Source organism: Vipera berus (assembly GCF_964194415.1).
Source record: "Vipera berus genome assembly, chromosome: 2".
NCBI classification, from domain to species: Eukaryota; Metazoa; Chordata; class Lepidosauria; order Squamata; family Viperidae; genus Vipera; species Vipera berus.
Window position 1 is genome coordinate 65,269,430 of NC_138203.1, and position 26,259 is coordinate 65,295,688.

General features: G+C 38.6%; 1 protein-coding gene across 4 annotated transcripts in view; it reads left to right on the top strand.

Annotated features, from left to right (window-relative positions):
- Nucleotides 1-26,259, top strand: part of UBQLN1 (ubiquilin 1) — a 44,495-nt gene that overhangs the window by 2,425 nt on the left and 15,811 nt on the right. For all 4 annotated transcript variants that reach the window (XR_014025504.1, XR_014025505.1, XM_081320561.1 and 1 more), the window contains exons 2-9: nt 12,685-12,836; nt 16,224-16,336; nt 17,342-17,604; nt 20,038-20,196; nt 21,239-21,482; nt 22,261-22,403; nt 24,523-24,606; nt 26,009-26,124. Coding sequence is in view for 2 of the 4 variants with exons in the window: in XM_081320561.1 (XP_081176687.1) it covers nt 12,685-12,836; nt 16,224-16,336; nt 17,342-17,604; nt 20,038-20,196; nt 21,239-21,482; nt 22,261-22,403; nt 24,523-24,606; nt 26,009-26,124 (1,274 nt within the window). In the remaining 2 variants the exon portion in view is untranslated. The remainder of the gene's footprint in view (nt 1-12,684; nt 12,837-16,223; nt 16,337-17,341; nt 17,605-20,037; nt 20,197-21,238; nt 21,483-22,260; nt 22,404-24,522; nt 24,607-26,008; nt 26,125-26,259) is intronic.

Genomic DNA, 26,259 nt, shown 5'->3' on the forward strand with positions numbered 1-26,259 from the left:
TTTTTACCGGCGGCAACTAGGCCGCCGGAAGGCCGGGTGGGTTGCGCGGCGCTTCTGCACAGTCACCGGCCCAGTCGTTGGCACGGGCCGGGGAGCTGGTTTGCCTCATCGAAGGCCTGGAAAAGGACTGGACGGACTAGGTCAGGGGTAGGCGACCTCGGCTCTTTTATGACTCATGGACTTCAACTCCCAGAATTCCTGAGCCAGCTTGGCTGGCTCAGGAATTCTGGGAGTTGAAGTCCATGAGTCATAAAAGAGCCGAGGTCGCCTACCCCTGGACTAGGTCCAAAGTGGAAGTGGAGCGCTTTATCTTCCAAGGTGGGTTGGTTTGTGGAGAGAACTGTGGCTTGTGTTGCTCAGAGGATTTTACTTCACAAGTCAGCGTTTTCCTGGAGACAGGCCCTTGAGGGGGGTTGGCTGACCGATGGAAACACTTCGATGTAGTTCTTGGAGGCCGGAAATGCTTAATGAGGGACCTCTCGGCTTTGTCTAGAAAGGAACAAAAAAAAAGGGCGAAATCTAGGCTTCTGAATACAGTCCTAACGTGCTAGCAGGCCTTGACGTTTAGCATGGGAAGCCAATGGAAGGTATGGAGTCATTTTCAAACAGGCTGGTTTTCTACTTTACATTAGCCCCGAGATCTTTATTGAAAGGGCTGCTGGTGATGGTTTAGGCCTCTGGACATACAAGTGGGAGAATGCTGTAGCTCTGCCTCCGGCCTTCCCAGAGGAACGAAATGGTGAACCAAAAGACCTTTGGTCTGATTCGGCTCAACGGTTCCTATGGTCTACATTAACAAGTAGATGGTTATAGAGTCTGTTGGTTTGGAACATGGATTTTGTTTTCTTTACACATTTACATATTGAAGAATTGTAGTAATTGATATATACCTTCTTTTGTAGAAGAATGCTTTCTGGAAGCAATGTGTCATATAGAAGTAACTCGCAATACATATTGGATACAGAATTATAGTGGTGCATTATCTGTACTGGTCGTCTTGATGGTCTACCACTTGCATACAAGGAGTCCTTGACTTACCACAGTTCATTTAGTGACCATTCAAAGTTAAAATGGCACTGGAAAAAGTTACTAATGACCATTGCAGCATCCCCATGGTCACATAATTAAAATTCAGATGCTTGTCAGCTGACTCATATTTATGACAATTGCAGTGTCCCAGGGTCACCTTTTGTGACCTTTTGACAGTCAAAACGGGGAAGCCAGATTCACTTAACAATCATGTTACTAACTTAACAATTGCAGTGATTCAGTTAACCTGTGGCAAGAAAGGTTGTAAAATGGGGGCAAAACTCACTTAACAAATGTCTCACTTAGCAACATAAATTTTGGGCTTAATTGTAGTTGTAAGTTGAGGATTACCTGTATTTCAAAATCCATGTATTGCATATATGTTTAATCATCTGTATGTGTGGCATTTTGCTCTTAAGCATACTGTCTGCCAGCTTGTTGACATAACTGTCTTTATGCTGTGCCCTGTACAGAAAAATAATATGGTATGTTGGAATTGTAATTTGAATTGGGCCTAATTTCAGTTTTCAGATGGAAACTTTTATGAGCAAAACATCATTGTAGGATAAAGACAAATTTAGAAGTTATTGACAAAATCTGGAATGGCTGTGAATAATTTAAATTTAACAAATAGTCAACAGAATAAAAATTTACCAAACCAGGGAAATTTACTGATGCTAAATAAAGTGAATATTCATTAGATCAGTAAATTTGGGGTATTTTTTATTTTATCACTCTAGTTTTATCCTTTCTAAGAATAGACTGGTTAACATTCTGGTGTCCAACCTTTTAGCTTGCCCGTGCCACATTGAGTGAAGAGAAATTGTCTTGGGACAAATGTAAAATATATAATGTATATAAATCACATAAAAGTTTATGATCTTGCAGGGCTGCATTATTAGCTGACCAGTGCTGTGGGCTATGGATTGGAGCTAAAGTTTTGGTTCATACTGCTTTCAAAGAGAAGTTTCACTTTTATCTTACATTAAATTCTTTGTAACAGACACAGAATCACCTTATTATTTGGTTTAAATCATGTCTTTGAGAGGAAATGTGCAAGCTGCTCACAAATAATTTGTTTTTAAAAGTATTTTTAATTTGAAATACGTTTAGTGAAACTAAGTTTAGTCTGAAAACTGAAGACTTTGGTCACAAGCATTATGTCCAATGTAATAACCTTTTTCCTATTTTTTTTTTTGAAATAATAAATTTTACAGATGTTAGAAACCTATTTGTATAAGATTATTTTTCTCTGGCATACTGGCATTGAAGCTTTCAAAATTTCATGATTTATTTAAATGACTTGCTTCATTGTATGTTTTGCTACAATAAACAGTTACTGTCATATCTGTGGGGACAAAAACTCATCTGTAGAATACAGGAAGAAGTTACAGCAAGAAAGGAACCAAATTAAATGGATTAAAATGCCTGTGAGAAATCATGAATAAATTCTCTTGTTAGATAAGTGTGTCTGGAGAAATGTTTCAAAAGCAGAATTTATTCTTTTACATTCTTGTGTACCTTTAGGTGCCAAGACCTTTTAAATTTTAACTTCTGCATATTTCAATCATATCATTTACATATGACTGAAAAAATGTTTTCATATTGAGAAAACATGTTTCAGAAAACTGCATGTCAATGTCTAAGGGTGTTTTAAAATTATTTTTTGCTAAGATTCTATGCTGTTTATGAAGAGAGAAGCACATTTTTTTTCTGTACTACAGGTGAGTTTTTATTACATTCTGTTGACTTGAAGAAGTATTCATAGCGTTTGCCTTCTTTATCAAACAAATCTTAAGCTATCATAGAAATGGAAAATTCTCTTTTACCAGTATTAAAAAGGCAGTAGATTATGGCTCTGAATAATATAGGATTTTCTATAGTATCTTACTGTTTGGTTCAGCAAGGAATAAGCTTTTTGATATAGCCTGCCCTATTATCAGAATTCTGATTCATGTTTTTTGTACAATAATATGCTGCTTCTAGGAAGGCTACAGCAAGGATTAAATTTAGTTATTAAACTAAGAAATTGGTTTATCATATTTAATTGTGTTTCTTCATTTGAGAACTCATGTAAGTTTTCAAAACCAGTTAGGCAAAGTTGCAAAAAAAAATAATTTGCCATCTCACAGAATCATCCCCTATCAGCAGAATGTTTGGGCTAAAAACTGACATACTGAGCATCTAAACTTTGGATGATAAATTTATTATAAATTTGATTTAACCTAAAAAAGCTAAAATATTTTTCCTTTCCTAGTCTCTGAAACCTTCATGTTAGATTGCATTGAAAGAATACAAAAAACAGTATTGGTTAGTCCAGGGGTAGGCAACCTTGGCTCTTTTATGACTCATGGACTTCAACTCCCAGAATTCCTGAAGTCCACGAGTCATAAAAGAGCCAAGGTTGCCTACCCCTGGGTTAGTCAAACCAAAGTGTTGTAATATTTCATGGAATTTACATATAATTATTTGTGTAAGTGTACAGAGGGTATTTTAAAATGTGAATAATGCAAACATTCTTAAGTAAATACTAGATTACTCTATTAATAAAAAAGAATCAAAATTTTCCTAACCTCATAATAAGTTTCAGTGAGGCGTTTCATCTTGTGTTCCCCAAATAGAGGGAGACAATATCTAAAGGGAAAGTGCTGGCAGCAGGTGGAGGCTCATACCTGAACTTAAGCATGCATATGTTTATGAGTTCAATATCTGTACAACTTAAATCTTTCTACAGTTAATTTCCCCTTGCCTTAATTCTATCTTGTTTTCCTTCCCTTCCCATTGTTTTCCCCTCATTTCATCTTTCTCTTGTTTTCTTTGTACTCTTTCACTTTCTGTGAAGAGGAGGATCTTTATAAAAGTATACTTGTAGTTATGTATGTGTTGAAGAGAATAGTGTTTGTAAAAATTCATTTAGTTTTACATTTAAATTCTCATTTACAGAGTATTAATCCGTTATTAACTCCATGAATATTTTTTTGATCTGACACTGGGTTTTTTTTAAAAAATGCCCAATGTACATATATACACATTACATAGACATACCCTTTAGAAGTATATCATTTACTGTGAGGAGTTGGCAATTAGCTGGTTGCAAACAATGTTGTCATTGTTTTAGATATTGATACAAATTTCTGTATGTTGGATTCAGTCTCTGAGCAAGTTCTTAAATATTCACTTTCCTATTTCACACAGTGTTACTTGAAGCTTCTCTACTTCAGATTTTCTTAGGTCACATGCTTTGCAGCTGTAAATCATTATTGGGATAGACAGGGGTTTGAATATTTGCACTTGCTTTACTGTTTTCCACATGGTATAGGTAGGATATCTATTTGTTCACTGTGTGCATGGCATTTATTCCCAGCCAACGTGAGGTGTAGGATTCACATTCTATGTCAACTCATCTTCTAGTTTCTTTCCATGGAATAAATTTTACAAGTGTTCAGGGTTTTTTTGTGCTGATTTCCAAGCCAACTGCTCTGTTTACCAATCAGCAGGTAAACTCAGTTAGCTGCTACTTGGTATCTTGGAAATTGTGGCTGATTATTACAGTATCATCTGCTAAAACTGCAGGTAGGTGAGCTTCTTGCCATTGTTGTTAATACCTTTTAACTGCACAGTTGAGCCATCTGAAAATTTCATCGAGCCATTGTGAAAAGCTTCAGGGATATTGTGTCACTTGTTCCATAACTTGGTGTAATAGGATGGGCAGTAAAAGAAAATGGTGTTGCCTTCTATTAGCTGGGTGTAGCTCTTATTAATATCTTGATTTCTCAATGTATTTCTTATTGGAGTCATTTATATACTGTCAAAAAGCATTTGACAGTCATCAAATACAAAGCATGTTGTTGTTAGCGGCGAAGTTGTGTCCGACTCATTGCGACCCTATGGACAACGTTCCTCCAGGCCTTCCTGTCCTCTACCATCTTCTGGAGTCCATTTAAGCTCACGCCTACTGCTTCAGTGACTCCATCCAGCCACCTCATTCTCTGTCGTCCTCTTCTTCTCTTGCCCTCAATCTTTCCCAGCATTAGGCTCTTCTCCAGTGAGTCCTTCCTTCTCATTAGGTGGCCAAAGTATTTGAGTTTTAGCTTCAGGATCTGGCCTTCTAAAGAGCAGTCAGGGTTGATCTCCTCTAGGACTGACCGGTTTGATCGCCTTGCAGTCCAAGGGACTCGCAGGAGTCTTCTCCAGCACCATAGTTCAAAGGCCTCAATTCTTTGGCGCTGAGCCTTTTTTATGGTCCAGCTTTCACTGCCATACATTGCAACTGGGAAGACCATAGCCTTGACTGTACGTACTTTTGTTGACAGGGTGATGTCTCTGCTTTTTAGTGTGCTGTCTAGATTTGCCATTGCTTTCCTCCCCAGGAGCAAGCGTCTTTTAATTTCTTGGCTACAGTCCCCATCTGCAGTGATCTTGGAGCCCAGGAAAATAAAATCTGTCACTACCTCCATTTCTTCCCCATCTATTTGCCAGGAATTGAGAGGGCCGGATGCCATGATCTTGGTTTTCTTAATGTTAAGTTTCAACCCAACTTTTGCACTCTCCTTCTTCACTCGCAACAAGAGACTCTTCAGTTCCTCTTCACTTTCTGCCATTAGAGTGGTATCATCTGCATATCTTAGGTTGTTGATATTTCTTCCGACAATCTTAATTCCAACTTTTGATTCATCTAACCCTGCCTTTCTCATGATGTGCTCTGCATATAAGTTAAATAGGCAGGGCGACAGTATACAGCCTTGCCGGACTCCTTTCCCAATTTTGAACCAATCAGTGGTTCCGTGTCCAGTTCTCACTGTTGCTTCTTGGATACAAAGCATAGGGACACATATTTCTCCTGTTTGTTTCAGTAACTTGTTAATTGTGAGGGGGGTCATTGATGGTTGAGTATCCTTTGTGAAATTTGGTTTCCTTTCATAACTGGTGTTAACTTTTTAATATTCTAATCATTATAACTTGAATGAACTTAAGAGTTGATGAGAAATTATGTTGGATGATAATTAGCAAATTTTTGGAGTCCCTTTTTTAAAAGGACTTTGAAAGAGTCTTTGAAGAGGTCCATTGGTCAGGGATATCACCTGTGTCTAGGTAGTTATTAAAGAATGTGGTCAGTTGCTTTTCTAGCTTTGTAAACTTCAAAGATAATGTGTGGCCCTCGTGTCTTACGTCATCTAGCTTGATTTTTGATAATTTGAATATTTACATACATGTTGGTGTTTGGACATAGCTACCAGTATTTTTGAGACAAAGATCATAATATGAAAATGCTTGTATTTTTTCAAATATTCATTGATCATTTGTGCTGGTATCATCCTTCTTGAAGGCCCTTCTTTCGGTTACATTTCCTTCTGGCATTTTTTTAATGCTGATTCTCACCTCTTCCTTGTTTTCACAAGTTGTAATTCAGTCATTTTCATAGTCTTCTTTTAGCTTCACTTTGCATTTCTGCTTATAGAATTTAATCCTTTTGAGTGTATTTTCTCCTTTGACCTCCTTCCTCTTCTCTAAGAGCTGTCTAACTCTGTTGCTAATGCAAGAGCTTCTTTCAGCTATTATCTGAATTTTTGCTGCCACTATGCAGTTTTTGAGTTTCGTAATGAGATGGGATAACACTTAAGGTTATGATTCCAAATTTTTTCAAAATCTTTTTTTAAGTACAGTTGTATCTATTGTCATTATACTATCAATGTTGAGTCATTGTACTATTTTGACACTTTTATATGATTGCCCAATATGTAGTAGGTCTGATTTATTTTATAACATAGCCACCCATCTTTCAGTCAGCTCGGGCGGCTCCAAGCCTTGGTTTCCTTGTTTGGAAAATGCGAAGTCCTTGCTGATTTTTCAAATTAGGTATTCATCACATACATGATTTGTAGCTTAGAGAAGGTTGCTAGTTGTTCATCATTTTCATTTGCTTCACATGAGAATTTGCCTATGAAGCTTTTACTTACTTGGCTTGAGCTTACTCAAGCATTTATATCTGTGATTTGCTTTTTATAGACTGGTTGGGTTAACTGTTATTCAGGTTTTTGGAGAAGCATTTGTTTTCATCTTTGTTATTGCTATTGTGGGGAGAATGACATTGACCAATGAATGGTAGGTCTTTTGGGCCTTTTTGAGGGTTGCAAGATACGGAAAATACTATAATGATTGTTTTGTGTATATTGGTTGGCAGCAGTGTGTTTAGATCAACCAGTGCGCTGTCAGCTTGCACCTATGTATGTTTCATTACCATTATTATGCCAGTTGTGTGTTTTAATTGATAGTCCTTTTTTGTTCAGGCCAGTGACAGTGATGTTGATTTTTGTGAGATATTACTTAAGATGGTTTTGGTCTGGGATGGCCTATTGAATCTGTCCTTTTGTTCTACATCTTTCCTCCAAAGAAATTGCTTATATCTCTTATGACTCACTATTCCAGCACTCTGGGGTTTGTTTTTAAGCATTGTAGGTTGGTGGTTTCCTCCTTGCAGCTTGTTAGGCCTGGGGAAGGTTCAAACATCAGACATTTCTTTGTCAGCATTTTGTTTGCTGTTAGATGGTCAGTAGTTAAATTTTTGTCATGTTGGTGTCCATTTAGCTTTCTCTTTAAGCCTTCCCATAACTACCACTTGGAGAAGTTGACATTGGCAGTAGATGGGAGATAGAGCATGTAAAGGTTACATTGTCTAGCACATTTCTGGTGATGTGTTATTTTCCCCATACAACAATTCAGAACAAATTGTTTTTGCCAAAGGGCTAATCTGTTTGCTTAGAAAGGTTTTTGAAATTAGGTGAAGGGATGCATGTTTTCCACTGTTGGGGCCAATTACTGTACTACCATGTTTCCCCAAAAGTTAAACCCAGCCCGATAGTAAGCGCTAGCTTGATTTTGGGGGGTGGGCCTAATATAAGCCCTACTCCAAAACTAAGTCCCTGTTTTAGGGTGAAGTGCACCCCTAATAATCAAGCTAGGGTGGGGGTATGGGGGGTGAAGCTGCCACACACACCCTGAACCCGCTTACCTTACCTGTAGGACCACCACAGCCAGGCCTCCCACACCCCGACAACTGTTGCACCACTCCTTGACTTCTGCGGCCACTTGTGGCTGACCGCCATATGGCACATTGTGCCGTTGCTGCTCCTCCAGGCAGGATGCCACATGGCGCTTCAGGCCGCTTCCACTGCTTGCACATTTTGGGCCGCTTCCACTGCTTGTGTGGCGCTTCGGGCAGCTTCTGTTGCTCGTGCGCTTTGGGCCGCTTTTGTTGCTTGCAGCAGGAGACCGTGGCGCTTTGGGCCATTTCTACTTCAGAAATGGCCCAAATAGCCATATAACGTCCTGCCACGAGCAGCAGAAACGGCGCAAAGCACAGTGAGGAGCGGCAACGGTACAGTGCGCCACATGGCATCTGGCCGCAAGTGGCGGCAAGCAGCCGCAGAAGAAGTCAAGCAGCGGCACGACAGGTGTCGGGGTGTGGGGAGGCCTGGCTGTAGTGGTCCTAAGGTAAGACATTCTCTGAAATTAAATCCTAGTGCCTCTTTTGGAGGCAAAAAAAAAAATAAGACCGGATCTTAATTTCAGGGAAACACGGTATCAGTTGAGACTTACTTAGAGTGTGTTGTGTTTGCAGAATTTGGGGAAGGATTTGGTGATTCCCTTTCTATTAGAAAACTGGGCAGATAGTTCTTTAAAAAAATGTATGGATATTGCTGGTGACTTGACTGCCTTTGTGGATTCCAGGTAAGGATGAGAGGATTGTTCACATTTGATGAACATCATTATGTTTTTTTATTTGCCATTTAGTGATTTTTCAGTTAAAAATGTGAATAGATTCCATTGAGAAAAATTTATCTTGAGTTCATGAAAATTGAAGAGATTATCAATATTCAAGTAATTCTTACTTATTATAGTCAGCAAGTTGCAAACAAATGCACAAAGCAGGCAAAGGTTTCAAATCCATGCTATTTTAATTGGGAACCTCGGATTAGGTTGAAGTTGCTTCATGTAAATGCCTATAGGATCAGTTTGATTAAATAATTGGATATTGCCATTTATGTTATATGATATATGTCATAAACTATCATGGTTTAGTGCTAGACTTTAATGAATAAGATTTTCTAAAAAAAAATTATATTTAGCAAAGACATAGTAATTGTGCAAGTTTTTTTTCCCAACTGTGAGATAAAATTTTAAAAAATCAAATTGAATACAAACAAAACAATTTCTAATGTTATTCTTCCTTTCCCTTGGTTTTCTTTTATGTGTGCATCTGATTCCTGATAAAATACTATGTTATTTCTACTTCTCTGTGGCCTTCTTTCTAACTCCATATAGCTTGATTATAGCTGGGCTACATTACTTATTTTTAACAAGCAAACATTTTGTTTTGTTTTTGAGGTTTGAGGCCAGAATTGTTGTCCTATATTGCTCACAGTTAAGGTCAAGACTGTATTTTTTGTGTTACAAGTAAAAGAAATGCCATGTTAAAAGAAGAATTCTGCATGCTGTATAAACTGTACTATAATAAAAAAATACTGAATCTGGAATTGGAATGTCTGCTTAGGCTTTTATACTTATCACTTTAGAGTATAGGGTGATCTTTTAAAAATTAAAGCAAATTAAAGAAAAATTAAATTCTAAATCCAGTGGTAAATCATGTAGTTGATTGTTTTAATTGCAAGATTATGGCAGTTTCTATTATAATATTCTGCTTGCCAATAGAGATTAATATTTCTATAGGGAATATGCATGAGTTCTTGAATATTATAATTGCTACATTATCCAAAGTATATCCTCTCCAATCTTCTACTTAGTGCAGGGGTAGGCAACCTTGGGACTTGCTCAGGAATTCTAGGAGTTGAAGTCACGAGTCATAAAAGAGCCAAGGTTGCCTACCCCTGGCTTAGCGTGTCAGAGGATTGTATTTTCAGTATTTGACATAGCTGTTTCAGTGACCACCAAATATTATCAGATCACACATACTTGGAAAACACTTAAGCATGATTACTGCTGATTATAATCTGTGGCTGCATATTCACATGCAATGGCAAGTAACTGGATTTTCAGTGGTAATTTTTCTTTTAGATTTTAAATCCTGGTTTTATACTTTTTATAAATAACTCTTAATGTTTAGTTTCAGACTAAACATTGAAACTAAACATTACGAAAACTAAGATCATGGCATCCGGCCCTCTCAATTCCTGGCAAATAGATGGGGAAGAAATGGAGGTAGTGACAGATTTTATTTTCCTGGGCTCCAAGATCACCGCAGATGGGGACTGCAGCCAAGAAATTAAAAGACGCTCCTGGGGAGGAAAGCCATGGCAAACCTAGGCAGCACACTAAAAAGCAGAGATATCACCCTGCCAACAAAAATGCGTATAGTCAAGGCTATGGTCTTCCCAGTTGCAATGTATGGCTGTGAAAGTTGGACCATAAAAAAGGCTGAGCGCCAAAGAATTGAGGCCTTTGAACTCTGGTGCTGGAGAAGACTCCTGCGGGTCCCTTGGACTGCAAGGCGATCAAACCGGTCAGTCCTAGAGGAGGTCAACCCTGACTGCTCTTTAGAAGGCCAGATCCTGAAGCTAAAACTCAAATACTTTGGCCACCTAATGAGAAGGAAGGACTCCCTGGCGAAGAGCCTAATGCTAGGAAAGGTTGAGGGCAAGAAAAGAAAGGGACAACAGAGAATGAGGTGGCTGGATGGAGTCACTGAAGCAGTAGGCGTGAGCCTAAATGGACTCCAGAAGGTGGTAGAGGACAGGAAGGCCTGGAGGAACGTTGTCCATGGGGTCGCGATGGGTCGGACACGACTTCGCAACTAACAACAACAACAATAAATAACTCAAGGCAGTGAGCATACCCAATATTCCTTCTTCCTCCTATTTTCTCCACAATACCCCTGTAAGATGAGTCTGGTTGTGAAAGAGTGATTGGCCCAGAGTCACCCAGCTGGCTTGTATGCCTAAGGCAGGACTAGAATTCACAGTTTCCTGGTTTCTAGTCTGGGATCTTACTTAGACCAAACTGGCTCTACGCTGCTAACTTTTGAAGAGGACACAGCCTTTCAACGTTTTGGTTAGCAAAGAGATCCTTCCTCATTTTTAAGGCTGAAGAACAATATGGCATTTTGAAGGGCTGCTTAAGTTGAGCCGGTAAATACATTTATATGGCATGCATTCCCATTTAGATTGGCAACTTTTGTATTGGCAAAACATTTGCAATTTCTGAATTTTTTGTATCATTGGAAGGAATTTGAAAGGTGTTGGGAAAGATGAGACTTCCATGCTTTTGTATTCTCTGTTGTCTTGGTCTTGTGACTTTCCTTGTACCCTCACTCATTTCCCTGGTGAACTAATGGCTGGTAAATTATATGTTAGTTTTGTTTGGGTAATGAGGTGAATTATAGTTAAATGTAGGTGAAATTTTAAACCAGTAAATAGTTACATTTAAAGTTTTCTGTCTTGACCACAGTGTTATCCATAGCTCAATTTGTGTACCACATAAATCAAACCAAATCACATTTCCATGTGATATGTAAACCTGGCTATTAAGTCTGCAGAATGAAGCTCTAAATCAGAGGTCCCCAACCCCCGGTCTGTGGTTCAGTACCGGGCCGGGCCGTGGCATGCCATTAATCAATCCTCACAAACAAGCAAAGCCCCATCCGCAGGATGCAGGCAGCACACAAAAACCACGCACCCTCCGGTCCGTGGAAAAACCTCTCCATGGAACTGGTCCCTGGTGCCAAAAGGTTAGGGACCTCTGTTCTAAATCATGAGTATCCAACCCTTTGTCTTGCTAGCACCACATTGAATGAAGAAGAATTGTCTTGGGCTGCATATAAAATATACAATATAGTTTGTGTGTTTCTGTGTTTGTTTGTTTGTTTGTTTGTTTAGCTGCCCATCTTAACCATACGGCAACTCTGGGTAGCTGAAAATATTAAAAGGATAAAACTATGTAAAAGCTATATACAATAAAATAGTATAAAAATAAAAATTCTTAACCCTAACTAAAAGATGGGGAAGGAATAGGATGAGCAGCGGGGGGAGATAGGATCTGTTATTAATCTGTCAACCACCTCCAATGTGAAGCTCCCCCATTGGATCCCCAAGCCTACTGGCAGAGCCAGGGCTTTAAGTTCTTGTGGAAGGTCAGAAGGGCTGGAACCAACTTCACTCTGGGGGCAGGATGTTCCAAAATGCAGGAGCAACGGCAGAGAAGGCTCTTCTCCTGGACCCCTCCAGCCAGAATACCTTGGCTGATGGGGCCTGCAGCATGCCTCCTCTGCTGGCATGGGAGGGATGAGCCAATCCCATTGGGATGAGACAAATCACATAAAGGTTTATGAACTTGTGGGGCCACGTTACTAGCTCTCCAGGGTCACATGAGGGCCATGGGCTGAACATGCCTGCTCTAAGTACTCAGACACCCTTCCATATCTCCAGTATACATTTTCTACAAAGATGGTTTATATAGTTTTCATATGTATTGTACATATATGGATTGTATAAACATTTTGTCTTATAAAATATTTGGCATCTGAATGGAGCAAATTCCTGCAGTTGATTTAATTGTGTGGTAACGTTTTACTGAGCATGGGAGCAACTCATGTTAATTGAACAAATTAATGCACTATCTAAACTATATTTCCCCTTTTTTTAGTTTAAAGAAGAAATCTCCAAGCGCTTTAAGGCTCACTCTGACCAACTTGTGTTGATATTTGCTGGAAAAATCTTAAAAGATCAAGATACATTAACCCAACATGGAATTCATGATGGACTTACTGTGCACCTTGTCATCAAGACACAAAACAGGTAGGCTGGCTTGTGTAGCCTCTGATTAATACTTTTATTTCATCTTAATGATTTACATTGTTTTAGATGTTTTTTAAAAATAATCTAATAAAACCAAATATAGACAAATGTGCTTAATTCTGTCAGTTCTGAAGTATATTTGCTTTCTACAATAAGCCCCAGGAGCAAATATCCTTCTGGAATATGTTTCTGAACAAGCTGAACAATTATAGCAATTTGTTCATTATCTTGCATCATGTTATGGCAGTTCTAGGATTTCATATCTTTTTTCATCAGACAATAACTACTAATTAGGTTTGTATCCTTTCTGTTTGATCAGTTGAATAGTTATTGTAACAGCATTAATATTTTAACTATGAGGGGTCCTTGGTACTGATCTTTGTTGATTTCTTGCAGATGTTTAATTACCCAAAGTAGGTAACATCAGTGCTATTGATTTAAGTATATTTTAAGTAAGTTACAGATATCTTAATTGCAATTAATTTAGAGTCAGACAAGAGAGAAACATTAACTTAGAGAATACTATATATTACACTGATTTGTAATCAATAATACCTTTGTTGGAAAAGTGTGCAAATCATCAAATTGATCTGAATTTCTTTTAAGAACACAGATGTGATGTGTATCCATTTTAAATGTCCTTTAAATAGAAAATAGGTTATAAATCAAATGATGTCATATCTTTTGTTGTATTTAATTGATATGTTAAGTACCTTGGAAATACAGTAATGAAGGAAGTGAAATTTTCTGTGTATATTTTTGAGCAGAACAGAATTTTGTTTTTTTGCAGCTAATTTATGAAACACCAGTGATTATATATCTCTGATAAATATTGATCGTCCACACATCAGCTTCTTTAATAGCAGTTGATGCAGTTTTAGTGCTCTTGATTTCATTTTCCTCCCTTTTTTGTCAGTGTAACCTATGGCATTCCAAATACTGCACAACTACAATTCAGAACATTATTCTCACAATTTGCAGTGTTTCCTAGGGATGCTGAAAAGTGCTGCTCAGCATTACATGGTTCATCTTAGTTTGACTATTCTGTTGTAGGCATACAGTGCATTCAGAAAGTATTCAGACCTCCTTCACTTTTGTCAATTTTGTTATTCTGCAGCCTGATTCTACAGTTGTTGAAATTCATTTTTTTCTCATTAATTTACACTCTGTATCCTATAATGACAAAGTGAAAACAGAATTGTAGAAATGTCTGTAAATTTATTAAAAAGAAAAAAATGAAATATCACATTGGCAAAAGTATTCAGACCCTTCACTCAGTACTTTGTTGAAACACTTTTGGCAGCAATTACAGCCTCTAGTCTTTTTGGGTGTGACACAACAAGCTTTGCACACCTGGATTGGGGGATATTCTGCTATTCTTCCTTGCAAATCTTCTCCAGCTCAGTCAGGTTGGATGGCAACTGTCAGTGGACAGCCATTTTCAGAGCCCTTCAGAGATGTTCAATAGGGTTCAAGTCAAAGCTCTGGCTGGGCCACTCTAGGGCATTCAGAGAGTTGGAAAATAAACCTTCGGCCCAGTCTGAGGTTCTGAGAGCTGTGGAGCAGGTTTTCACTGAGGATATCCGTGTGTTTTGCTCCATTCAGCTTTCCCTGACCAGTCTCCCATTCACTGCTGCTGAAAAACACCCCCACAGCATGATGCTGTTACTATATATGCTTCAATGTTGGGATGGTATTGGGCAGGTGATGAGCAGTGCCTGTTTTTCTCCAGACATAACGTTTAAAATTGAGGCCAAACACTTCAATCTCGGTTTCATCAGGCCAGAGAATCTTGTTCCTCACAGTCTGAAAATCATTCCGGTGCATTTTTGCAAACTATCAAGTGGGCTTTCATGTGTTTTGCACTGAGGAGAGGCTTCCATCTAGCTGTTCTGCTATAAGGCCCAGATCGGTGGAGGTTTGCAATGATGGAACTCTGTCCCATCTTCACACAGGATCTCTGGAGTTCAGTCAGTGCCCATGGGGTTCTTGGTCACCTCTCTTACTAAAACCCTTCTCCCCCAATTGTTCAGTTTGATCAGGCAACCATCTCTTGGAAGAGTCCTGGTTGTGCCAAATTTCTTCCATTTGAAAATTATGGAGGCCACTGGGCTCTTAGGAACCTTGTCCAATCAATTTAATTTACCACAGGTGGACTCCAATCAAGGTGTAGAAACATGGCAGCAATGATCAAGAGAAACCGGAGGCACCAGAGCTAAATTTCACGTGTTGTTGCAAAGGGTCTGAATACTTATGCCAATGTGATATTTCAGTTTTTTTAAAATAAATTTGCGGGCATTTCTAAAATTCTGTTTTTACTTTGTCATCATTTACTTTGTCATTAATCTACTGAGCGTAGATTAATGAGAAAAAAATGAATTTCAACAACTGTAGAATCAGGCTGCAGCATAAGAAAAAGGAGATCTGAATACTTTCTGGATGCACTGTAATTATTTCAGATCACAGTTACGGTAATTTGTTCTGCATGCACAATGGTACTGATCAAATTCAACTAACTTGATGAATATCTCTTCTATAGTACCTTCGTATTTCTATGCACAAAATTATCTCATTCAAAACTATAAAAATGTAGTGTACAGGCAGTCCTTGACTTTTGATCACAAGTGAGACCAAAATTTCCATTAAACGAGGTTAGGTCGCACCAAATTTTATGACTGTTATGCCATGGTTGTTAAGTGAATCACTGCCATTGTTAAGTGAATTACACAATCATTAAACAAATCTAGGTTCCCCCATTGACTTTGCTTATCAGAACCCAGCTGGAAAGGTCACACATGGTGATCACATGACCCCGGGATGCTGCAACCTTCATAAATACATGCCGGTTGCCAAGAGTCTATATTTTCATATATCCTGAGACACTGGAAGTGCTGACACAGATGTAAGTGCGAAGACCAGTTGTAAGTTACTTTTTTCCAACTTTTATAATGGTTCATAACCGTTGTAACTTTGAACCGTCCCAAATAAATGGTTGCGAGTCAAGGACTACCTGTACACTCTTTAAAAATACTTACGTGATATTTATAATTGAAAGTAACGAAGTCCATTCTCTGTGCATATGGCCATCTTTATTTCCCTTTGGTTTTTTTCTTTCCTCTTTTTTTTAAAAAAAGAAAGTAAATTGTAATGCACCCTGTTTACATTGGAATGTGTGGATTCTCGTGACTCATCAGTTGAGGACTGGCCTGATGTTACAAGAGCCTCTAAATCCAACTGTAATTACTTTGGATAAGGGTAACTTAATCAGATATTTTTATGATAAATGAAAACTGAGCTGCTGCTTTCAAACACCTTTTTGTTCCTCATTCAGTTCCTCATTTTGACTAAATTTGTTCATTGCAGAAATGTTTTTTTAATGTTTTATAGATCACATGATAATTCAGCTCAACAAACAAGTACTTCAGGGAGTACTACTACCACAACAGCATCAACCAATAGTACCTCTACAAATCCAACAAATACCAGCCCATTTGGTTTAGGTAAGGGCCTTAGTAAGAAGGATATTCTCTAAATAAGCTCTAATTTGGGGTGTGTACACACAGACACAGACACACACACACGGCTATGGCTAAATGGTAACTGATCTTACAAGTGTATGTGTATTGGGCATTCTTGTGAAATTTGGAAATACTGGTCCAAAATTCCCCATTACACAGGTTGTACACACAGGGATACTGTATGGAAAACTGTAAAACTGAATTTAAATAGATTGGGGCCAAGACAATTCAAAGTAACAATGGCGCTGAACAAGGGGAACTTACGACAGGTCCTGATTGCGGCAGTCGCAACATCACTGCAGTCACATGATTGTGATTTAGGCACTTGGTAACCAGCTTGCAATTACGATGTTGCAGTGTCACACGATCATGCAATCGCCATTTGCAACCTTCACTGTTGGTTTCCAACAAGCACAGTTATTGGGAAGCTGGCATTTTTATGAGAAGGCTCATGATATAAATGATTAAATAAAAAAAAATCAATGTTCTCCGTTCCACCAGATTTCTTTTACTTGTGCTATATTGTATGCTCTGTTACAAACAAGAATATAATTCTGCTTTTCTAAACTATTAAATAAACCATTATTTGACGTTAAGGTAAGAAGAAACAATTCCTTAAGGAATACCTTACTATTTTGTCATGACCAAAAGAGGGAGAACCATATAGGCACAAACTGATTTTCAGCTGAAAAGACAATTACATTTAACAATGTCAGCAATCTTGCTGAATCACATACTGTCATCAGACTTTCTTTTACATATTTCAGTGCAAATGACAGTGACATTATTCCTAAAGTATTGGACACAGTTAACTCGAAAAATGGCACAAAACAAAATTGGACAGCTAACAAGAAAGCATACTAACCAAAGTATGAAAAGAAATTTGATAACATGAAATCTCCTTTAACTAAAAAAACCCTTATTAATAAAAAGTGATACAGAAATAAATCCTGAAGCAATATTTAGTACTTTTGTTGTTTCTTGAAGGTGGTCTTGGAGGACTTGCAAGTCTGAGTAGCCTAGGTCTGAGTACCTCAAACTTCTCAGAATTACAAAGTCAGATGCAGCGACAGCTCATGTCCAATCCAGAAATGATGGTTCAGATTATGGAGAATCCCTTCGTTCAAAGCATGCTTTCAAATCCAGACTTAATGCGACAATTAATTATGGCCAATCCTCAAATGCAGCAACTGATACAGAGAAATCCAGAAATCAGTCATATGCTCAATAACCCTGATATTATGCGACAGGTAAGTAAAATTTTGATCATCTAATACAGACATGTCAAACACAAGGCCTGGGGGCCAGATCCGGCCCGCGAAGTGGTTTCATGTGGCCCGCGAAGCCATCCTGGAAACAGTGAGGGAACGGCTCCCACTGCCTTGGCCCTGGCCCAGAGACCCTCCTTCTGCCAGAGACCCTCAGATCTGTCCCACTCCTGCCCAGGCCCCCATAGGCACCCTTGATGCGAACAATGTAGAGCTGGCCACGCCCACCCAGTAGGCCACGCCCACCCTGGCCATACCCACCCGGCCCCCTGAGGGCAACCGCAATGCTGATGCGGCCCTCAATGAAATTGAGTTTGACACCCCTGATCTAATAGGTATTAGATCATGATTTGTCCCCATATACAGTAAATTAATGGCTTATAACACATAAAATATAAGTATGGTTCATTTAGTAATTAAACATGAATTAGATAGTTACATATATTAATTTTATCATTGCTTTATATTTATACAGATGAACTCAACGTTAGTTTATAATGATTTATGCCTTGGGTCAATCTAAATATTGCCAACTGTCTGCACTTACTCCAACATTTCAAAATCCTTTCAAGTTCTTCCATTGGAGAAGATTTGATAGGAAGTTATTTGGATAACCTTGGAATCTCGAAATACAATCTTAATCACAGAATATTTATATTTTAAGCATGTTCAGATGAGCACAGTTCAAGCACTTATCATACCTAATCAATAAAGTTTGGTTAACCCTAGATATTGTGAATAGCCATTGCATTCCAGTAGTGGGATAGCCATTGTATTTTTACTATATATCATTACATATTTAAAGATACAGTCTGTTTGTTTATCTATCAAATTTATACAGCACTCATCTCAACTAAGACCCTGGGCAGTTTACAAATACAAGCCATGCAGACATATAAAAGAGACATAGGTAAAAACCAAGTTAAAAATAGAAACAAAAGGTTTTTTAAAATGCAGAAGGAGCACCCTCAAGTCACCCAAAATCCCCCAAAGATGCATGCCATTCTTAGATCCCAGTGCTGGTTGGCAGAGCCAGAACTTGATGGTTTCCAGAAGGCCAGAAGAGTGGGGGGCTGCCTCCTTCTTTCATGGGGCAGGGGCAATGGCAGAGATGACTATGTTCCTAGACCCCACAATCAAAATTGTTTAGTCAACAAGATCCACAACATACCCTCTCTGCCTGATTGGGTGGGATGGGTTGATGTAATTAGAATGAGATGTTTCTCAGGTAGCCTGGTTATGCCGTGATGAGCTTTAAAGATAATCAACACTTTTAATTGGACCTGGAAGCAGGGCAGAGTTGTTACATGTGCAGCCGTAGGGGGACTCAAAATGCCCGCTCTGCTGCATTCTGCACCGGCTGCAGCTCTCAGATACTCTTCAAATGTAGTCCTATGTAGAGCACAGTCCATGTTTGCGCTGCAGCTCCAGAAGATCCTGGATATCTATATTCTCCCTTTCCTAAAAAGAGAAGCAGGGAGGCTGGGCAAAAATTATTCAGAATGGTGGGTCCAATAACGGCTTCTTGAAAAATGGGTTCAGTAGCACCTTTTTAAATGGTGCCAAGAGCGCCTCTGCCTTCAAGGATGAATTTACCCTGCTGTTATTACCTGCATCCAGACGTAAGAACATAAGAGCTGCTCTGGATTAGCGTCTTTTCTAACACTAAAGCTAATCATGTAGATTCAGGAAACTCACAAATGTAGATAGGACAGAATAGCAATTGTTCAGTGTTGTTTGTAGCAATAGGCATTTACAGTATGTTGTGATTTAGGAAGGTAATATATAGCTATTGATAGCCCAAATTCAGTGGGCCTTATTTATCAGCTATAGTTGGAATTGGCAGCTTGGTCATTAAGTGAAGTGGTTGCTAAGTGAAAATCATATGACCCCAACTCTGCTTTGCTTCACCTTTTCTTTGCTTTACAGCATTTAGAAGGATATGACCTCAAACAATTGGGTGAGCCAAAATGCCAGAGAAAATATAGCAAATCTTACAGTTCTTTTCCCTATTCCTTTGCCCCTTGGAATGCTCACCCTGAGGTTGGGATAATTAGCAAGAAGTGAATTAATGTTTGTATTTACATCCATTGGAGAGGAAAGGATTATAGAGAATAAGCAAACACAATACATATGAAAAGGAATATGTTCCATCTTCCTTATTTTTTGCGATTCAGACTGAGATGCCATTTATGAGATGAACTATCAAAAATCTTCTTCCCTGTCAGATGTTTCTGTCTGGAATATCTCCTTATTCTTTCTTAACCTCTTCAGCAGTCTCACAATGAATCTTAATTACAAAGCCATTCTACCTTTGTAGGTTTTGAATAAGCATGAAGAGGGTCTTTGGCTCCTGATCTACATATTTGTTGGCAGAATTGTTCTTTTCTAATAGAGCTTACTTAACTTTTTTAGACTTTGGAACTTGCTAGAAACCCTGCAATGATGCAAGAAATGATGAGAAATCAGGATCGTGCCTTGAGTAATCTTGAAAGTATACCTGGTGGCTATAATGCTTTGAGACGAATGTACACAGATATACAGGAGCCGATGCTGAACGCAGCACAGGAGCAGGCGAGTAATCCTAGAACTTTAATTAAGCTGAAATTAACTGTCGTAACTTTGTCCTTATTTTCATTTTATGTGATAGGGGCCAAAACTGAGCTCTTTTGACTTGCCTTCTAGTATTTTGGTATAGCTTTCCTGCTAAACTGTAGAATGAAGAAATAGTCTGCTGTGATGGTGCAATGAGACTCATAATTACTTAGCATGTGATGCTTTAGTTTTGGAGAATTTTTTTTGGGCAGAAACCCCTGTAAATGGTGCTTAAAATACGAAATGTTTAGCAATGAATGTCTAGCTTGTGTTTTATTTTTTTTCCCTTGATGCTATGATGGATTGCTGAACATAATAGCCTGCTTACTTAAAAAATCAAAACCCTTGTCTGAAACACTTTAAAGTAATTTATAAAGGTATTTCATACTATTGCTCAAACATTTTGTTCAGATAAAGATTCTCCTTAATGTAGAAACTTGTGGACAGTATTGTGCAATCATGCAAAATAGTACAACAATCAAAAAGTCTGTTTAAAAATTGCAGGTTTATTGTAAGTTTGTCAAGAAACTCACTCTCGGGATTTCATGTAATTATATAAAAACATCAAAAGTACATGTCTTGAATGAGATGAGAACAATGAAATCACATGAGATTTGATCTTGTAACCATGGTGACCATTTTTAATTAAATAATAATTTTTATTTAAACTTCAGGGTTCAGTGGATATCACCTTGGGTGGGGAAATCATAGACATGTTGGCACCTCATGTGGCAAGGAGGTTTGTTTGCACGCTCTTGTCTGCTTTCCATATATAAGGCAAACATTCGCAGAAGATCTCTTAACAAAGCAGAAAATCTTCAAGTCTATCTGATCAGTCTTAATGCATAATCTTAGATAACAGTTTTGAATAGGTTGATGTGGGTGAGGCCATCCAGGGAACAATTGGGTCACTCTGGTTCTGCAAGACAAATGTTCTGGTGTTTAGTGAACCACTTTGTTTCCAGAGGAATTGGTTTTGTTCCTGCTGGGTAAATCTGTTTGTTTCTTAACTTTTTTATAGTTTGGGGGAAATCCATTTGCTTCATTAGTGAGCAATTCATCAGGTGGGGAAAGCCAACCATCTCGCACAGAAAACCGAGACCCTTTACCAAATCCTTGGGCTCCTCAAGCTACCACACAGAGCTCTCCAAACAGCAGCAGTAGCAACAGTGGAGACAGTGGAGGAGGCAGTAGTGTTGGAAGCAGCAGCACTGGAAGCACAGGACAAAGCTCAGCAGTGCCAAATTTGGGACCTGGGCTAGGAGGTATGTTTGTCATATAGCAACTTACTTGATTTTTTTGAAATAACGATAGCACTCAGACTTATATACTGCTTCATAGGGCTTTATAGCCCTCTCTAAGCAGTTTACAGAGTCAGCATGTTGCCCCCAGTAATCTGGCTCCTCGTTTTACCCACCTTGGAAGGATGGAAGGCTGAGTCAACCTTGAGCCAGTGAGGATCAAACGGCTGGCAGTCGGCAGTCAGCAGAATTAGCCTGCAATACTGCATTCTAACCACTATGCCACGAACTCATTGTTTCAATTACAAATTACCTACCCAGAAAGGCATGCATGTTAATGCTGTTCTAAATTCAATTGAGCGTTAAATGAATTTGGATTGAAAATTAAATACTGGTTATTGACTATTATTAAACATCGTGGTATCTCTTACTTTATTTGGACTTTGAATTGCATGGTTTGGTCCTGGGTGATGAAAATAATTGCACTGAATAGATGGATGATCATCTAAGTCTTTGTAATAATCATCTAAGGATGATCATCTAAGACTTTGTAATAATGCCGCTTGGGTGTGTGTGTGTGTGTGTGTGTGTGTGTGTGTGTGTGTGTGTGTGTGTGTGTGAAAGCCCTAATAAGCAGGCATATACATAGAATGAAGGCTACTGCTAAGCTTGTAAGCCGCCCTGAGTCTTCGGAGAAGGGCGGGATATAAATGGAATTAAAAAAAAATAAAAATAAAAATAAGTCAGAGACAGAGATGGTGCCATAGCACTGTGTGGCTGAAACTTTTTTCCCCCTTTCAAGCTGGTATGTTCAACACACCTGGCATGCAGAGCTTGTTGCAGCAAATTACTGAAAACCCCCAGTTGATGCAGAACATGTTGTCGGCGCCTTACATGAGAAGCATGATGCAGTCATTGAGCCAGAATCCTGATCTTGCAGCCCAGGTAAGTCTATGACTAAAATCCATACTGAATTAAACTTCACCTGTGGTCTTTCCCATAATTAGTAAAATGTGGGCTTCTATTAATCTATTATATTTCATTTAGATATAAATAGTTGCCACTTTGTTCCTTATCCTCTGCTTTAGTAAAGGTAAAGGTTCCCCCGCACATGTGTGCTAGTCATTTCCAACTCTAGGGGCCGGTGCTCATCTCCGTTTCAAAGCCGAAGAGCCAGCGCTTGTCCGAGGACGTCTCCGTGGTCATGTAGCCGGCATGACTAGACAGCAAAGGCGCACGGAACGCTGTTACCTTCCCACCGTAGTGGTCCCTATTTTTCTACTTGCATTTTTACGTGCTTTCGAACTGCTAGGTTGGCAGAAGCTGGGACGAGTAACGCGCTCACTCTGTTACGCGGCACTTGGGATTCGACCCGCCAAACTGCTGACCTGATCGACAAGCTCAGCGTCCTAACCCACTGGGCCACCACGTCCTCCTATCCTATCCTATCCTATCCTATCCTCTGCTTTAGGTCGTAGTAATTACAAATACCCAGTATTTTCTCTTGAGTTCTACAAAAGTTGTAATGACCATTTTGCCTTCATTGTTTCTAGCCACAGTCACTTTTGACTTGTTTTTAAATTGTTTTTATTTATATTTGACTTTTCAAAGACCTTTAAAGACATCCTGTGAAATTCAAATGCACCTTTGCTTCTATCTCTTACAGTGTCAAGTTCTTCCTTTTAGCTGCTTTAAAAAGCTGCTTTAATAAATATTGTAACATGCTAATACAAATTTGAATTGCCTAAATTATATGTCTGAGAAGTCAGAGCAGGCCTAATGATTGGTGCTGTTACTTTTGTAGATCCCTTATAGAATGTTTTCAAGAACTAAAGAATAAGGCACATGGCTGGGTTAATTTAGAGAATTTTAGGAATCCCTCCTTTTTCTTAGGCAGGGTATCTTTTATTAATTTGCCTTGTATGCACTTACTACTAGTAGTAACAGTGAGCATATATAGACTTTTACCATTGGGGAAAACAAGCTGTTTTCCCAACCCATTTATCTATAGAATAAAAACTAAGCATTTGAAGAGAAGACATCAAAGTAGGCTTAAACATAGTGGCTGACAAAAGGATGCTCAAGTGGGAAAAATCGGGAGGAAATGTATAAACATTTGTGCTCAGTGAAGAGGATAAAAGAAATTAATAGGTTGAGGGACATGGTGAATGATGAAAGGAGGTGTGATAGTTTGAAAGATGACACAATAGGTAGGCATAATAGTAATAGGCCTGTGGAATCCTGTGGGTTGGGATGAATTAAGAAGTAAGAATATAGAAGCTTTGTTCCTGCCAGTTGTTTGAGTCTTGCAATATACTGAGCTGTAATTTATTTTAATTATTGTTTGAACAGTAGATTCATATAGAATACTGATCCATTAACCATGGTTTCCAAACTACACACTGGATTTATACATTGCAAATCTTATTACCATGATAAGTGCAGCCATTGTCTATAATATGTATACATTGCTTTGCTTAACAATAGTCCTTTATTTATGACTGTAATTAAGCCTGGAATTACAGTTGTAAGTTGTGCTGGTCATTAAGCGGGTCACATATGACTGTGCTTTATTTTACATTCCTTTTTGCTGTGGACATTAAGTGGATCATTGCAGCCATTAAGCAAACACTGTAGTCGTTAAGCAAATCCATTGTCCAGAATTGGTCTTTTCACAGGAAATCATAAGTTAATGCAAGTTTCCAGCAAAAACCATAAGTTGCAGTCACATGAGCTCGAGTCACTGCAAACAGCTATAAATGCCAGCTGCTAAGTTCCCAAAATGTGATCATGTAGGGGGGAGGGCATGGTAACTTCAAATTTGGGTCATAAGTATCCTTGGGGAGGTTCATCATAATTTCAAATGATCACTAAGCAACCGATCATAAATCAAGGACTCCATGTATGTGACTGCGCCTCTTGTCTTGCCAAGTAAGGAGAGAGTTCAGCATATGTTTGCTAAGTAGAAGCTTAGCTGAGGGTTTATTTTATTTTATTTATTTATTTATTGGTGATGAATGTCTGTTTGGTTTTATGATGATAAAATGTCTGTTTATCCTTATAGATGATGTTGAATAACCCTTTGTTTGCTGGGAATCCTCAGCTACAAGAACAAATGAGACAACAAATTCCAACTTTCCTTCAACAAGTAAGTCAAAAGAGATTAGCAGCACTGCACATGATAATCGTATTAAAATGTTATACTATTTAGATGAAACTTTTCACAGATCATTCATCTACAATCTGATCACCTCTGGTATTTAAGAAAAGGGATAATTCATCCTTTTGAACTTTCCCGTACTACGAGGATATGTATCTTGTGTATTGTTACAAGTTGCTTTTTTGTGAGTCCTTTAAAAAGTCTTCCGATCTGCACTGCTGAAAATTCTTGTAAATAGTTTTCACTAGTTTCAGCCACAAAATGAATAAAAGCTAATAATAAGTCCAATGGTAGTCTCATTATAGCTTCAGAAAGTCTTTCCTAAAGCTAAAAAAGTAATTAACGCTCCTTAAATCATTGCTACATTCTGTGTTGTCCTCAAGCTCCCAGAAGGTTGCCCATTTTTGAAGAATTTTATTGTATTTTGGTGGTACAATTTGCATAATGAAATATTTCTTTCTTCTTCGTGTGCATTTGTGCATATTGCCAAATGTGTAAGTCCTTAAAGTTGTATTTAAAATGTATTTAGCTAGGATTGAAGGCAATGCACACGGTGCTGTGAAACACTGCTATTAAGCAATTTCCAAAAGTGATTAGAAAAGGAAGTATAGGCAATCTCTAGGTTAAGAGACAACCTGTACTTGGGAACAGGCTGCCTGTTACTAAAAGTGGCAAACGCCAATGTCTTTCCTTGAGCTGACAAGCTGCCGAAGCCGCCTGTTTTTAATATACAGCTTGTTTTCAGAGATTAATAAAACTCTGTAGTTTCAGCAGTTTATCTGCTCAAGGAAGGAAAATGTCATCTGCCATTTTTAGTAATAGGCAGTACATAAGTACAAGTTTCAACTTACATACAAATTCAAGTTAAAGACAGAGTTAGGAATGGAACTTGTTCTTAACTGAAGGGTTGCCTGTATGCGAACCTAGTGTCCTTCTGAAGGTACTGACCACGGTTTGAGCAAGATGGCTATTCCCTTACCTACCAGAGCTTTAAACCAGCCAGAGGTGGGTCATCTTACTGGGAGCAGCTGTCTGGAGCGCTTGTGGGTGATCTTGATTATTGGTCTGCTCTTTGGCCCTTCATTCTGCTGCAGTTGTTGGCTCTGCTTTTTCTGGAGTTGTCGTTGGTCTGCCATTTCTTCCCTGGAAGTCTACACTATGTACTTCTCTTTCTTCTCCTCCCTTCATGGCGTGAGATAAATAATGTTTGCTCTCCTTGAAAGCTCAATTCTTCATTAAGATTTTGAGCTTGGGAGAACTGTAACAATGATAGAACGGAAGGTTTGGCACTTCCTCTTCTTCAAAAAGAAAATGAAAAGATTGGCTGTTTATTTACAGTTTTGAAGGGAGACCTGCTCAGTCATTTTCAAATGAACATTTCTTCTCATAGATGCAGAACCCAGATACTTTATCTGCAATGTCAAATCCTAGAGCGATGCAGGCTTTGCTTCAGATTCAGCAAGGTTTACAGACTCTAGCAACAGAAGCTCCAGGCCTTATACCTGGGTAAGTTTGGACAAGAATTTTATTTGTACAATTTGTGATTTTTCCCCATACGCTTTCGTGCCCATATTGAATATATTGGCTGCTTGCATTTCTATGCATGATTCTTAGTGTTCCCTGTATAAATAATTTATTTCC